The 17,554-nt window shown below is 39.0% G+C and overlaps 1 protein-coding gene across 2 annotated transcripts in view; it reads right to left on the reverse strand.

Moving 5' to 3' along the window:
- PIP4K2A (phosphatidylinositol-5-phosphate 4-kinase type 2 alpha) overlaps window positions 1–17,554 on the reverse strand; it is a 159,923-nt gene that overhangs the window by 34,659 nt on the left and 107,710 nt on the right. Inside the window, exon 4 of one of the 2 annotated variants that reach the window (XM_081300457.1) lies at window positions 13,589–13,741. In XM_081300457.1, coding sequence (XP_081156583.1) covers window positions 13,589–13,741 — 153 coding nt within the window. The remainder of the gene's footprint in view (window positions 1–13,588; window positions 13,742–17,554) is intronic. The other variant, XM_081300458.1, reaches the window with a different exon arrangement.

Here is a 17,554-nt window from a genome sequence, read left to right on the forward strand (position 1 = left end):
TGCAAAATAAAAACAGGCTGTGGATGTGACTCGGTAAATAAGCACCCCTGGGTTCAATCCTCATACAAAAAAAAAAAAAAAAAAGAAGAGGAGGAGGAAGAGGAGTAAGAGGAGGAAGAGGAAGAGGAAGAAGGAGAAGGAGAAGGAGAAGGAGAAGAAGAAAGAAATTTTAATGTTATTCCTATTTTGGAGTTTTGGCTCCAAAGCCAGCCCTGTCTTGGAGGTATGCTCCGAGAGGGATTCTGTGGTAAGTATTTTTCTTTGTGTGTGTGGTAGTTATTTCAGGCCCATAAGATTCGCCACTGCCCTGGGCATTGGCTGCTCATAGAATTCTCATCCTGGACAACCAGTAAGAAGTCCTGCCAGTGGAGAATGTCTCTTTGATTAAAACCTCTGCAGAGTCTCAGAATGCCTGGCTCACAGTGGATGCTAACCATGATCATGCTGAATACATTAAAGCAGTCCTTCCAGTGTTATAGAGGACATCATGGACAATTTTTTTTAAGGGAAAAACACCCCATACAGATTACATTCTATAACTTTTCTACCTTTACAATTAGATACATTTCTACAATGAAAAATCAGATCAGATTTCATCTACTCCATCAACGTGTCAACGTGTACTTGTTCTCAAAGATGTGGCTTACCTGTGGGGCTCTTTGGTGAACATCTTGAAAAATATACATTAAATGAACTTCAAACTCCTGAGTGTATACACATGTACAAAGCCATAGATCATATCAAAGCCTACCTATTAGAATTCAACGCTGCCAAGATGTAGTTGGTATTAAAAGTTTAGAGAGCACTGAAAGGTCAAAATTTTGTGGAACAGAAAATTCTACCCATTCACTGTATTTGTGTGTGGGGATACTAGAAAAAGGATTTACTGCTGCCTTTTAGTAAAGGAAGAGTGAGCTGGGGCTGTGAAGCCAGGGTTGGGGTCCACTGTACTTCATCATGACATGCTGCTATGTGCAGGAGTTAATGAAAAAAAGTCTGTTAAATTTGCACCTGCTGACTATGGAGATGCCACACACAAACTCCTAACACAAGTGGGCATATCTACAAGGACTCCTGCACGTAGAGAGTGCTAGAGGTGATCCCCAAACCAGGGAGATTGTAAATTCATGCTCATGGCTTTAGCTGGGCCCTCAACACCAATCACTAGCTTTGTGAACTTGGGTAAGAGTTATTCAACCTCTCTGCATCTGGAAAATAGGGGTAAGAATAGTACTTAATGCATAGTGTCTCTGTGATAACTAAATTGATTACAAAATTCTTAGAACAGAGCCTGAAGCATTAAAAGTAGTATGGAAATATTATTTGTAATTCAAACTTTTAATGTTTTCCTCAAACCTTAACCCCCCAGCTCTTAATATCCATTCATAAATTCATATTAAAAATGCTTATTAAACATCCATTAAATGCCTACCACTGAGTGGTGCCAACCATACAGTGGGGAACAGACTTGGTTCTCATCCCTATGTACCTTATCCTTCAGCGGTGGGAATAAAATTCACACCCAGAAGTTTACATTCTTGGTTTCCTGTTGCCAAATCTCCCAGCAGCTGCAGGGTGGCTCCACAGCCCACCTCATGCTCTAGTGGGAGGGGTGATGGTGGAGCTCCTTCCTAACGACCAGTCTCTGTGCTCATCCTGGGATCTACCTCATTGGGTTTTCAGACATCATCCACTCCCAGCCCAGGAGCCTCAACCTGTGTCCCTCCACTGGTAGCTTCTCAGCATAAAACAAGTACAAAAATCAAAACACTCCCTCAACTAGGGATTCAGTGACACGAAGAACTGTCTGGCAGTGACTGGACAGGCCTTGTAAGAATAGCTGGGGACATGTGAGAACTCTACTCGCTGGGTATCTGGTGATATCAGGAATTAACTGTCTATGTTGTTAGTGTGATAAGATATATTTCAGAGAAGTATATTAAAGTATTCATAGAGGGAATAGTGTTTGCCATTTACTTTGAAATAATTCAGCATAAAACCAAAATAATGTGAACATGGTAAAATGTCAGTTGTTAAATCCTTGATGATGTGTATAAGCTACCAATTTTCTGAATGTTTGAAAATTTTTATAATAAAAATAAAAGTAAACAAAATCTTTTCTTTAACCTCACATCTCTTCATCTATGGTGTCACTTTTTCTCTCTCACAACTTGTTGTAAGATCTGTCTACACTTTGGTTCTTCCTTATCTCCCATCCATTCTGGAACACACTGCTTCCTGAATTGTGCCCTCCTCCTCTTCAGTGTGACTACTCTCACTAAGATCATCAGCGACGCTCAAGTGGTCAAATATCGGGGTATAGATGCTTCTCAGTGTTTCTCTGAGCAAGTGACCCTCTTGTTTAGGATCTTTCCTGACTGATGTTCTTCCTTGGCTTCTGAGATACCATGTTGTTCTCCTGGTTTTCTTCCTTTCATTCTTTCAACCCTTTTCCGACCTGTTGGTCAATTCTGCCTCCTCTATGTGCCCATGAAATGTGGGATTTCCTCAGGGCCTCAACCTCGGCAGGCTCTCTCATCCCATTCTATACTGTTACAGGCATTTCTATTAGTACCTCCCAAGCTTATCATATCCAGTCAACAATCTTTCTATTGAATTTCACACTCACAGAATTAAATTAGTTTAATGAGGTTTCCATGCCAATTATAAGTTTCATAAAGGTAACACTGTGTCAATTTTATTCAATGTAAGATCTCCTGTGCTTAGTGGGTGGGATGTAGCATGTAAGGGTACTTAATAAATGACTTAGACAAATAAATGAATGGAACTAATTTAAAAAGTAACCTAAGACTTTTCTTACAGATGCCTACATTCTCCACTATGTTCGTAATTAATACCATGACTTTCACCTCTGTTGTAAATGTGAAGATTCTGGAATTTGAAAACAGAAGAAAATCCAACGTGATTTGTGATGAAAGACAAGCCCAGGAGTTTTTATCATGATGCATGATGGCTATGATAAATGAAGAATATGATATGAGAAAAATGTGGGGGATGGGGGTAGTTAAAGGCATATGGCAATCATAAAAGGAGAAAAAGAAGGTATCACAAAATAATTCTTTAAGGATGTTAATCTTATAAAAACCACTGTTGCATGGTTAACCTAGGGGTAAACTTGGAAAGGAATGCGGATGTTCTAGAGCTTTTACTGTCTGGAGAAACTGCACTGCTGGGTGTTTCAGCACTCTCTGCACCATAAAGCCACACATGAGGAATACAACTTTAAGGGAAGGAGGGAGAGATGAATCATAGAATTCCTGATACAATTTATTGCTAAATAAGACCAAAGAATAATGCTCAATGGTTTCTATAGAATCCACACTTAAAATTGTCCCAACTTCCCCAAGAATGTGTGAACTTATAAAACTGATAAATAATGACCTCTTTAAACTGCAGGATCACAGCAATCCAAGACTGTCTGCTCCCTGCCCTTGATTCCTTCCTATTTTCACCCCTGCAGAGGAGAAGGGGTCTTCTGTTTTAATACTGCTTAGATGTGGTACTTAGGGGGCCCTCCATTTGAACAGGAGAGAAACATGCTGTTTTTAAGATGCCCCTCTCTAAGAACAGGAAGAGAGGGACACAGGGACTGCGGATGGCTTAAGCAGGAAAAAGAAGAATAACGTGAGCAAGACCTGGGGGTTTAGGGGGTAATGGAGTTGGGAAGGAAGAAGGAAGGCAGGCAGGAAGGGAGGGAGGGAGACTTCCAGGAGCACCAGATGGGATCCTAAAATGATCTCTGAGAAATGGTTTTATTTTAAATGCATGATGCAAACTCTAAGTTTTAAGGAATCTCCATAAAATACCTTCCAAAAATGAATAATGTTGGGTATGTTGATGTATCTGTGTATCAAGTAAGTAATATTTTGTACATAGACAAGAAACATAAAAACATTATTTCTACCTTCTGATACTTTTAGGCTCACAACTGAGACTGTTCCCTTTAAGAACTTAAACATCACAAACAAATTAACAAAATAACTTGACAATAAGTGCTTCAAAAATAATAAGGCTGCACTGGGGGCACCATAATTTTATGCTTTTAATAATCTATTATTTAGCATGAGCATTTTTTCATAAGTTAAAAATATTCTCAGCATCTATCCACTTCCTTTTAACATTACTGATTCAATTACAAGACAATCTAAGGATGGCTGCTTTCTCCCTTCTGCAAGATTAATTTCTATATTGTAAGAATGGAAAAGTAACTATTTAATCCTCAAGATTACTTTTTAAGAAAAGTACAAATATTTCTTCCATGTTCAACCACTGTCTTCTTGTAGCTACCAGGTACTCCTTCTCCACTGGCAAAAAGGCATAATCAAAATGGGGTTTGCTACCTGTTGTACCAACGTTTCAATTTATAGGCTCAACAGGTACCATCAAAGGAGATTAGGCCCCTGTTGGACCAACATTTAGCAACACTGGCCATTGTATCACATGTGTGGCCTGAAATTAGGAGCACACATTAGACTAGAGATTATTCTCCAGGGAAAGGACAGGCACATTTGTGTAATATTCAAGAGCGCTCCTGTCAGTGGCTCCTCAGATCCGGCTTTCCTCCACCCCACACATTGCTTTCTGTGGTACAATGCTCCCTAGGTCTCTTGCAGCAAAGTTCTTTTCCAACATCAAAGAAGTCCCTTTCTGGAATCTGTAGTGATAACTTTCAAACTTTTTTTTTTTTTTTGGTACCAGGGATTGAACCCAGGGGCACTTAACCACTGAGCCACACCCCCAGCCCCTTTTACTTTTTTATTTTGAGGCAGGGTCTCACTAAATTGCTTAGAGCTTCACTAAGTTGTTGAGGCTGACTTGGAACTTGCGATCCTCCTTGCCTAAACCTCCCAAACTGTTGGGATTACAGGCGTGAGCCACCGCATCTGGCCTGTAGCAGTGACTTTCAGATGCTTATAATGCAACAATAACACTAAGCTTTCCTTTGAATAGATGCTGAATATTTAGTTCCAAATTTTAAAAAGTGAACTTGATTATCATCTATTCTTATTATACTCTTTATATGCAGTCAAATCAATCAATCAATCAATCAATCACAATTGTTTTGGGGGTCAGCTTCCATATTTTCCACATTAAATTCATTGCATTAGCTATGTTTGCATTTTAAAAATTGTTTTTATTATGCATTGTTCACCCTTTTATTTTCATAGCAGGGCACATCATGTCACCTCTTTCAGTTATTTATCATGCAGGGGCTTCTGTTTTTTTCTAAGAGTGTTCTTAGAAACTTATATTTGCTGGTTATGTTTGGTCTGTAAATGCTGGTTTCAACATTAACAGCTATTACTGTTTTCTGTCTTCTTTTAAAAAATGCATTTATAAGTGATGTCATGGTATCATCAATAGAGGCAAAATTTCTTTCTTCCTTGGTTTCCTTAGAACTTTTTCTGGTATAACTGTGGGCTTGTTACAACTGTGATGCACTGATAAATTGACATCATGGAAGCAGACTTTCAAAAACATAAAATGTTAACAGCCACAAGATCTCAGTTCTCTTTGCTCTTAGGCAGTCACTGAGAATAACAAGTATTATGAATCCCTGATTTGTTGCTCTTCTCATGCAAAATGAAATGCCATTAAAAGATTCACAGCTGACTGAAGGCTTCAGCAGAGAGGGTTCTAAGTGATGTGCTCCAACAGATAAATATTTATATCTCCACGTGATAGTGTGAACCTGGGCTCTGGCTTTCGGAAATTGCTGTTATTATCACGTTTCACTCATTTTTTTTTTAGAGGCTTGAAGTGACAATTTAATATAGCTTCAAATTAATACTTCAATGTAAAGTCTTGTTTCACTTAATGTTTTTGAAAGGTTAAATTATCTGTAATCCTTATTGTGCCTCTGGCTATGTTTACAGGCCACCCCAACAACAGAGAGAAAGAGTGAGGTGAAGATAGGAGAAAGGAGAAAGAAAGGAAGGCAGGGGGAGGGAGGAGGCGGGTGGGGGGGGGCGGCGGGGGAGGAAGGACTCAAGCCAATCTGATTGCTTTGTTTTAGAATGACCAAAGAAATAAATAATCCAAACTCCCTGAATTCCTGCTTTGGTATGTTTTGAGACATGGTCTATAAGTATCAGTTAATAAAATACTGATAAGATTACTGGCTTTGAATAGTTCTGAATTCAAAGAAGAACATAAAGATGACTTCATTTAAGCAAATGTAAATACAAAACTCTACTGCTTTTCTTAAGCTTCAGAAAAACCAGGCTTAAAAGGAACAAACATTCTTCTGTGGTACTTACAGTGATTCTTAGCACTAAGATAGAAAGAATATGTGCAAATGCAAATGCTGCTCTTAATTCCATTTGTTCCATGCTACAATAAAGATCTATAAATAGCATCAAGAATGAAATAACTTCGTAAAACATATCACAAAGTACTTTATCATGAGCACAGATGGAATTTACTATAATTGAGAAGCAGAATGGCTGCTTGAGCATCACAACTAATGGGGAATGCCTAACAGGAAGCTTAGCTGCTATCAAAGCCAGGAGGGTTCCAGATCTGTCCCCTCAGCCCTCAAATATTCCAGAGCTGTGTCCTGAGTAACATAGCCAGGGACCAAGGTGGGGAGGGGGTGGACATTGGAACAGGTGTGCCCAAGAGCAGGTGGAGAGTTCAGGGCCCCAGATAGTGTGGGGTGCAGAGTTGGCAGCAGCCAAGAAGTGCTGGATAGAAGCCATCACAGAAATCCTCAGTGAGAAGGGTGAAGGGGGCTGGTTGGGTCCTGAATGGGGAGCACCTTTCTCTGCAGAGACAAAACTCTCTGGGGAAACAGCTCCCCTTAATCAGGCTCTGAGACCTTCCAAGGCCTTCCAGAGATAAGGATAAGCAATGAGCTCAGCAAAGCAAGTGTGGACCAGGGAGAAGTGATAATTAGATCTCTATAGAGATGCCTTGCCACCTAGCTGTAGATGGCCCACAGGTGCAGCTCCTTCTGGATCTCACACTCCATAGTGCCCACCAGCATGGCTGAGGCTCCATCGGGACATCATGGCACTGTGACTTTTCCATTTCCCCAATCTTACTTCTTTCCTCTGCCTTGCACAGGCATTGATCCATGATCAAATGCTGCCCCTAAAGTTTGGGTGTGCATATGGTTTGGCAGGTCACTGTATGAGCGTCAGCAGACATGAGACTCAGCAAATTTCAGAAACCAGGAGTTGCAGAGGTTAAGACCACCAGAAACAGATTTTGAGCAGTTTTGCACAAAATGTTTTAAAGGATGAAATATCATGGCTGGAGATGGAGCTCGGTGATAGAATTCTTGCTTAGCTCATGTGGGCCCTGGGTTTAATCCCCAGCACTTTTTTTTTTTTTTAAGATGCAGTTTCAGAGACAAGCATATTAAAACAAAACAAAACAAACAAACAAACAAACAAAAATCCCCAGTAATGAACTGGCAGATTTGGAAAAATTTTCTAGGAATACTTCTGGGATTAGAAAGATACTTGTTGAAATAAAAAAAAATCATCAGGCAGGTGAGATAATAGATTAAAACAGCTTAGGAAATGGATGATACAGCAGAGAAACTTGCCTAGAAGTGAGCAGGATGGAAAATGGTAAAAAGAACAATTAAAATTAAAGACTGCAGGGCCACAGTGAGAATATTAAATATATAACTCCCAGAGAGATTGGAGAAGAAAATACAGGACAAAGATAATGTTTAAAGAGAAAAGAACTATGAAATTTCTAGAAACTGGAGAAAAACTGCTATAGGAAAGCTTGCTGGGGAGTGTCCTGGGCAGCCCTCTAGATGCTGGGGGACCAAACGGCTGAGAATGCTGAGACCAGAGGACTACACATGTTCTGAGAGCAGAAGAAACTCCATGATGGCAAACATCCTTCCTGAGGTTTCCAGGAGAAAGCAAGAAAAGTGTCACAGCTTTTTCTGGCAGCAGAAGGTCTGGTGGGAGCTCAGGTCTCATAGTGCTTTGGTACTTATAGGATGCAGAATCTTAAAGTACTTTTCAAATTCCAACTGGCCATTCCTCCAGAGAGTGAATGAAAAGACAAAGACCAGGGCAGTGGTGGTGCACATCTATAATCCCAGCTATTTGGGAGACTGAAGTGGGAGGATTGCTTGCGTATAGGAGTTTGAGGCCAGCCTGGACAACATAGCAAGTTATCTGTCTCTAAAACAAAACACAAAAACGAAAACAAACAAGAAAGTCCAAGGGCAGACTCAGGAGAGAGCTCAGAAGGTTCTGTTTCAAATCGCAGGTACTGACCTGTCCTGGGGCATTGAGTCAGAACTTGCGTTTCCACCGGATTCTCAGGTCTGTCACAATCAAAGCCTGAGAAGCACTAATGTAACCCATTACCTTTTCTCTTTCGGAACCACCCACCTTATTCTTTTGCTTTTAGTGTCTCAGTTTTATTCTACTTATGCCTCATCCTTCAAATAATAATACCAATGCCACTGTCCCTCAGGGGAGGATAAACAAAGGTACTCTAAGGAAGTTATGTTCACACTAAAATCTTCTACTGAAAGTTAAGGCACTAACTTAAGGACAGATTTGAACTTGTTTTATTAATTTCATCAATTTATTGATTCAGTCACTTTGAAATAAAAAACAAATTTAAACCCTATATTTGTTTTCTGTAGTTTTTTTAAAATTTGTTCTTTTTAGCATTACATGACAGTAGAATGTATTTTGACATATCATACATACGTGGATCATAACTTCCCATTCTTGTTTAAACCCTACATTTCAGAAGCTTAAAATAATTATTTTTAATGCTATTTTTGTAAGTTCTTCCTTGATCACGCTACCTTGTAACTTTCCAAAAGTTATACTGTAAGTCCTGTAAAAGTTCTAAAATTTTATTGACAGTGTCTCTGAATTTTATACTAGATTTTAGCTAAAAGGCCAGAACATCATTACCTTTTAATTTTAATTTAAGATGAAGCTATATGATAGCCAATAGTTCAGGTGTGTGTGTGGCGGGGGTGGGGGGAAATCAGTCAACTTAGGAGAAATAAGATTCCTGACTATTTTTTTAATGTTCTTCTGATGTGTTTAGCTAATTAGTTGTTAATCATCACGTATAAGATCTGAGTTTGTTGTAGTCAAGCAGAAATTTGAAAAAAAAGGATATTTATACCAAAACATTATATTCCTAATTCAAGAAAGAATTAAATGAAAGAGATTTATGAAGTGTGCAATACATAATATGAATTTACCAGTGGTCTGAGAGATGATGCTGTCCATTCTTAGCACAGAGTGGAATCAGGGTAGAATTTGGGCATCAAATAAAAAATAGGGCAAGAGCCTGAAACCTGCGAGAAAATCCTAACTCCTTATAGTTCAAATCTTCATAAACCTACATCAGTGCTGGGCTCTGCCAGAAACAGGCCCTCTAGTGGATTGAAAGAGTTAATGACTGACATTGGGATCATTTCAGCATTGGGATATAAGAAGTGGAACACAAGAATGGCATTTAATTATCTTAATCAATTCTATAGCACTTCTTATATAAATAAGAAGTTCTAAGCATAAGTACGAATCCATAAGCCTGAATTCACCTAAGAAGCACAATACCCAAACAAAGGAGTACTAAGATCCAAATTTTTAGACTAAGAAGCTGAAGCCAAAAGGTTGCCCAAGGTTGCATCATCGGTTGGGGCAAAACTGGGATGTGACGTTTCCCAGTCTCTGTTCCATACTACTTGCTGCACCACACTGTGGTAAGGGTTATTTGTCAGAAAATTAATCCCAAAAGAATTTAGTTGAATAACAAGCAACCTCTCCAGATGTTGGTTTTGTGGTAGTTTTAATCCTCCAGAATATAGCTGCAACTGTGAATGTTATTTCACTAAAACAAAAAAACAACAAAGGAAAAGAAAAGGCGAGGAAATGGCTATGGAGCAACCAAAGGTGCCAGAAAGTCCATCTAATATGCTCCACAGAAGAGGCCCTCTCCAGAGCCCATCTCCTCTATTGCTATACAATTTGAACAGACTTAATTGCTTGCTGGGGCATGTCCTGGGGCAGCCCTCTAGACTCTGTGGGGAACACATGGCTGAGGATGCTGAGACCTGAGAAGCACAGCTAATTATAAAGTAAAAGTAACAAAAAGCAAACATTTTGAAATAGAAGAATTGACAGTCACCACTGAAGCACAGGACAGAAGCAGTTTAGACCTACTTTAAGTAAGAATAAAGGTCTAATAGTTACACCTCAAATGTCTCTGAACATCTCAGAACAGAATGAGAGAATGACAAAGCTTGAGAGGACCTCCAAGGACTCCAGATGGGAGGCCTGTGTTTGGGCACACGGAATCACATAAGGGCATGTAGACTGAGCTTCCCACCATGCACTATTTATCAAAACCTTGCCTGGAAGTGGTTTTGAGAAGGGCAATTGAAGAATATTCCATGGAAGCCAGTCTGATGGAGGGTCAGGTGGCCAGTGAGCATTGTTTCCCCGCCTCTCTGCAGAGCTGTGTTCACTAAATAGAAATGACATGTCACTGTGGTTTTAGCAGCCCAGACTGATGATTATTTTTTAAAAAAGATCTATAACATTTTTGTGTTTCGCAGCTTGTGGAAAGGATGTTGTTCATAGGATTGGATGTCCTGTGTCTTCTCTGGGGAACTCCCTGGAGACAATCCTGTTGGATTTTATATCAAAAATAGTTGTATTTCTCCTTAGCAACAGAGTGCAGCTAACTCAGGTTGCTCTTTCTACTTTGGCTGCTAGGAAGCTTGGCTCAAATTAGTGGCCCTCAGAGTAGCAGACATGCTACTAAGACTCTTCCAGGCTCCAACTTGTTCCTTCCTGCATTCTATTTTCCCTTTTCTCCCCCATTTATTCTATCTTGTATTTCAAACTTTCTTGAAGGCTACTTTACATCTTTTCTGGAGTAAATACCTGAATAAAACAGGTAAAGGAATGAAATGTAGACAGGAAAACTCAGTTCAGAGATTGCTGACACAACAGGTTCATAACAAGGTAGGATCTATGTCTCCTGATTTCAACTTATTGTCCTTTAAGTAAATTGTATAACAATAATCATTCTCAATCATCATGACCCTTTCAATAATATTTAAAATATTCTATTTTTAAGAAGGCAAAAAATAGATATGGGCTAAATGAACTTTTCTGAGTAAAAAAAAAAAAATACCCAAAATAACAATTTTGTAGGAGTGGTACAAAAAGAAATCTTTAGCACTTTATAGCTCCTGCAGTGTGCCAACAGACTGGTCCCAATGTGTTTTGTGACACTGGGGGTATGTCTAATCTGTAGTGTTAGGTCATAGTAAGTACCCCAGAGAAAACATTTCAAACTGTGATTTCTGTAACATCAAAAGACTGTGAACTCAAAAGTTGTCATCAAGAAGTGGCTACCTGAATTGTGTGTCACATTTTATTAGAATGGTGTCACAGTCACTTGTCAGAATAATATGTTCTCATGAGTCATGAGATATTTCTTTGCTTTGAATGTTGTAAGCCAACTGAAAGGAAGTGTAAAAAGAAAGTGTGAGTATGCATCAAATTCAAGAGCGGGGAACCCGAATATGAAAAATGAACAGGTGAAGAGTTAAAAGCAGCAACCTGCAATTTAATTCATTCAGAAGCCAGTGCCTTGGTGTCTTCCCTCTGGTAGGTACTCTCTGAGCACTTTAAATTCCCTTTGTCATAGGCAATAGCCTGAGCCTGGCAGAGCAAATTTCAAAGGCAATAGATGCTATAAAAGACATGTGAGATGTTAAATGAATTTAGAGACTGACTAATGCTTTTAAGAAAATAAATCAGAGGTGGTACCAAGTTTACAGAAACAGAACGTTGTTCAAAGATTGTTATAGACTTCAGCGCAAGCAAAATGCCACTGATCACATTTGCAAAGACTGGAAGAATAGCACTGCCAAGAAATAATGTGTAGTATTTGAACATGAAGCATGACCCAAAGTAATACTTTTAAACAGACACAAATACAAATAAGTGCTGCCTTCAAAGTAGATATTCTGAGAAGCTGATACTTAATAACTGTGATGGTTTAAAGTCTTTGAGCATTATCCTAATGCAGGCAGGGCTTGAAGCACTTTATTTTGAATATTCTCTGTGAAAGACAATCTTTACCTCTGAGGAGAATTTGGACTCTGCTATAGACTGAATATTTGTATCCTCCCAAATTCATTATGTTGAAACCCAAATCACCATTGAGAGGTAATTAGGTTATGAAGGTGGAGTCCTTGTGATGGAATTAGTGCCCTCATTGGAGGAGGTAGCAGAGAGCTTTTGCTTTCTGTTCTTCCTCCCATGTGAGGATACCAAAAGAAGGCAGTCATCTACACGCCAGGAAGAGGGCCTTGCCAGAACCTGACTATGCAGGAACCCTTATCTCAAGTTTCCAGCCTCCAGAACTGAGAAGTAAATTTTTACTGTTTAGTCCACCCAGTTTATGGTGTTTTGTTATTTCAGACAAAGGAGACAACTAGGTCAGACGTGGTGTGTGTTCTGTGTGTTTCAAATACCAGTTCTAATCATCTAAGAATGATTCCTATAATGTTGCAGCAATGGTCATATTCATGCCATAAGACCACAATTTCTCAAGATGACTTATTGTTATACAATAGACATTATCTTGATAACAGTGAGGCTGCCACCACATCCACCATATGCTCAGGTCCTACTGTGTGACAGATACTGTGCTAAGTACTTGGTATATACTTCCCATTTACTTTTCAGGACTCTGCAGTTAGGTGTTAATATCCTTATTGTATAAATGAAGAAACTCAGTCTCAAAGTCCAGAAATCAGTCAGTAAGTGATAGGGCTGAGATCTGAACCCAAAATGGTCTGGTAGTTTCAATCTGAAGGGCAATTACAAAGGGATAATGCTTAGGAATGAAAAGGGACAAGACGTAAACCAATACACCTACAATTGGAGAATTTCCTCTACAGTAGAATGGGGCTATTCGGTGCATTTTTCTAGAACTCTGACAGGAAGGAAAAGTGGGAGCAAGATGAGACTTGGAGATGTAGGTGGATTAAAAACTCTGAAGTCAACATTTAACTTCTGCCACAGGTAAAATCTTCTGGAAAGTTTCCAAATCTTAAGCAGAATGATTTCAAGACCAGTAGTGATCATTGAAGTGATCATACAGAAGGTATTTAGGAAAAGCATTATATACATAATGACCTCTATAACATACGCAGTCTTAAACGTAAACTGTCAGGAATCTGGCCACATTCCCTTTAGAACAATGGGTGACAGGAGATTTTTAAGTCAAACATATCTCATCATTTCCTACCTACATATTGAGACCTTTGGCCTTGATGACACTTGGTCATGGATGTTAACCTTCTCAGAGATTCAAATACAGATAAGGAGGGCTGGGGATGTGGTTCAAGCGGTAGCGCGCTCGCCTGGCATGCGTGCGGCCCGGGTTCGATCCTCAGCACCACATACAAACAAAGATGTTGTGTCCGCCGAAAACTAAAAATAAATATTAAAAAAAAATTCTCTCTCTCTCTTTAAAAAAAAAGAAAGAAAAAAGAAAACAAAACAACAACAAAAAAATACAGATAAAGAAAAATTACCTGGTGGTATTTCTTCAGGATGTTGTGCATCTCGGCCACATCTTCACTGGTAATGGTCTTGATGACATATCTTTTGTCGTAGGAAGTGTGAAAACGAGCCCCGCTGCGTGCCTGGGAGTCATTAGGAAGGGGTGCACTTCTGGTCAAGGAATTCTTCCCGGTTAGGGTAAGGGGGAAGAGGGAAGAAAATTGGTTAGAGGTAGGGATTTCTGATACCCAAGTAATTTGTTGTGATAGCAACATTTGTGCTTGGAAAAAGTTGACAAGCAGGCTGACACTATTTTATATTCATGGTAACTCAAACTGCAAGTCTTTCAAATGAAATGGAAACAGCTTGGGCAAGTACTATGATTCCAATATTCTCAGAGCAGGCTGATATCTAGAATTAAGGTCACAGTTACTTTATTCACCTTGCTATTCTTTTCAGAATTAGACATGAGCTCAAATTTTTCTTCTGGATAAGATTAGGTTTCAGTTATGAAAGAAAATTTCACAGCCACCAAGCATTCCCTTACATGACGAGTGCATACCAGCATTTTGCACCGGGCACTTCTCCTCATTCTGATAAGATTCATTTGCAGCGGTATCATTATCACCATCCTTTGGTAAGTAAGGAAATGGGACAAGAGAGGTTTAATAACAGGGCAAAGGTCACACAGCTAATAAGGGAAGAGCTAGAATTCCAGTTCTGGTATGGCTGGCTCAGAGATCAAGTTCTCAACTAGTAAACTATGCTGCCTATAAAGGAGGAAGGAACCTCTTATTCTATAAGAGCTTCTCAGAAGATTCCAGATGAGTCCATCCTCTACCCACCCCTCTCTCCTGATGTTTCTGAGCACTACTGATCCCCTGGAGGGTAAACAGGGAAGGCCTCTGAGTAGGACTCTCCTGGCATTATTTCATTATGGTGTCTCATTTGTGCTGTTGACACTAGCTAGGGACATCTACCTCTTCTCCCATAAGCAATTCCATTCGTGTCTCCTCTTCTGCAGAGCTTCCCCACCTTTCCCCATCTTTCTGACATTGGTCATTAGATTAGTGGAAGTAGCAAACTCTGGCACTTGAGGAAGTCTATCCTTCATTGCTGCTAACTGTGCTCTTGTGCTGGGCCTCATTGAACTACGTGTGGGATTCAAAGGCAACTTCTTCTCTAAAAGTGGGCATTCAAAGGCCAGTGAACCAACGTTGTCTAATTCAGGGAACATGACACCCTTGAAAGGAAGGAAGCATCTCTGCCCTATAGATTTCAATGAAAGTGTTCCTTGCTATCTTGTATATTCAAGACTCCTTATCCTTTCTAAATGAAATCCAGCAGTGTCCAGCTATCTAAGGGAGAATCAAATTACAGTGGCCCAGAAGCACATGGAGGCCCTAGGATTGAAGGGGGCACTCTCAATTCTCATGAGCTCATTCTCAATCCTTGGGATGTGTCCTGGCACTGCCACAGCGGTCTGTTACATTCTAAGACAGCCCACCTCAGATCCAAGTGCAGGCAGATACACCTGCCAAAGTACAGAATGGAGAATGTCAATTAACCAAATCTGCTTTCCTTAGCTCATTAGAAAACTTAAGATGAAAAAAAAAATCAGTGTAACTCCCAATGACTTTAACCAGCAGGATTTGAGAGTGTTAAATCATTCCTAAGACTACTGAAATTCATTGAGAATGAGGAAAAGGGTTTTCAGGATGAAAATGACTATACTCACATGAACATTATTTTTGGTCTTAAAAATTTTCCCTTTGTATTTCCTACTTACAATAACAAAGAAGAAAATCAAAGTGAATATACTCTTTTGGAGATTTAAGTGTGAGCTTCCCCAAACCTCTCCAATTGTTGCTCTTTTTTAATTGTTTTACTTTCTCATCCAAAACACCAATTTGCAAAGGGGCATCTATTGCAAATAAAACAAGAACTTCAGGAATTGTAAGACTTCAAATTATCTTCAGGCATAAAATAAAAGCTGGAATGATCAACTTTCATGAAAGCCAGGTGGAACAGACCATAAACTTTGTAAAACTGACAATTCATGTAAAATAATTTTTAGGGGGGTGGGGAATAGTAAGGGATAACTGTATTTAGCCAAGATGGAATTACTGCAGCACCTGTCTTATAGCTCATCTTTTTGTACATCTTAGATAAGAAAGTAAAACATTCTCTCATGGGCCAAGCGGGGAGAATAAAATGGAAACCAGTATCACTAGTACTTTTCAATAAAGTTCAATGAGCAACTGAATCATCTGGGACCACACTAAAATGCAGATTCTGATCCGAGAGGTTGGGGTGGGGCATTTTAAGAAGTTGACAATGCTGATTGTGGTGGTCTATGGACCACATGTGAGATACAAGGGTGTACTGAATTGTGATAGTGTCTCATCTGGCACATAAGGAGCAGAGTGTAGTGTATTCCAGGCGTTATAATGATACTTATCTGCATTAATGCCTTTCCCATTATATTCTCTCCAACTCTGGTTTGGTTAAAATGAGGAACTTTATAAATTCATGACATTCACTGTATTCATTAAGTAAACATTTAATAATGTTGACTCCTCCCAAATTCTTTGCTTTCAATTTCAAAGACAAAGTTATAATCAATTATTTCAGACTTTGCATTAGGATACTGGCTATGTCTTAATCCTTTTTAAAAATTTTATTTATTCTAATTCGTTATATATGACAGCAGAATGCAATTTAATTCATAGTACACATATGAACACATTTTTTCATATCTCAGGTTGTACACAAAGAAGAGTCACACCACTCGTGTTTTCATACATGTACTTAGGGAAATAATGTCCATCTCATTGCATCATCTTTCCTACCCCCATTCCCCCTCCCTCCTACTACCCTCTTTGCCTAAAGTTCGTCTATTCCTCCCATGCTTCCCCTACATCTCCAATATGAATCAGCATCCTTATATCAGAGAAAACATTCAGCATTTGGCTTTTTGGGATTGGCTTACTTTACTTAGCATTATGTTTTCCAGCTCCATCCATTTACCTGAAAATACTATGATTTTATTGTCTTTTAATGCTGAGTAATATTCTATTGTGGTATATATATTCTATATATACCACATTTTCTTTATCTACTCATCTACAGGAAGGGTATCTAGGTTGGTTCCACAATTTAGATATGTGAATTGTGCTGCTATAAACATTGATGTGGCTGTGTCCCTGTAGTATGCTGTTCTTAAGCCCTTTGGGTATAAGCTGTACCTGATTCTGTGTCAACTTTTGTTCTTTTTAGTAATCCCTTCAGAAGTCTCAACCCACAATATGTACTTTCAGAATGTGGGAAAAAAATTTTTTTTTTAAGGCTCCTGGTTTTCAAGTAATCAGTGAAATTTTGTCAAAATTTAGAATGTACCTTTCATATCACTATTAACATAAAAATATATCAAATTTAGTAAAAACATCATCTAATAGACAAGTAGAATATCAGATAAGATAATGCAATTTTACATAAAATGCCTAATCCTTGGAATGACTCTAAAGCCTGGAAAAATCATCATTATTTCATATTTATTCACAACATTACTATGAGGCAGGAGGAGCCAGGTGCAGTTTTCTACTTGATGATAAAAATCTGGCTTACAGTGGAATCAAGTACAATGTCTGAGATACCTGCCTAAGGCTTCCTCTGAGGTAACAAAACAGGCAATTGGCAAAGATAAGACCAAACTTTTGCTATTATGAAACACTATAACCATCGAATTTTTGTAGCCTTTGGAATAAGATAAAGTTATGTTTTAAAGGTAGTGCAGTAAGTAATAATGGTCAGAAACAAAGAACATTCTCTGCCATTCATTCTATCTGCCATTCATCAGCACTTGCTTATGTCCTTTAGCCTCATTGATCCTCATAGACAATAATAAGCCTAGGGAGAGAGCAGGCTAACTTGGAACTCACATCAGATCTTTAATAACTCTAAAAATGTATTTACTCTAAGACAGCTCATTGCTCTCC

This window comes from Spermophilus citellus (genome assembly GCF_964194105.1).
Source record: "Spermophilus citellus genome assembly, chromosome: 6".
Lineage (NCBI taxonomy): Eukaryota > Metazoa > Chordata > Mammalia > Rodentia > Sciuridae > Spermophilus > Spermophilus citellus.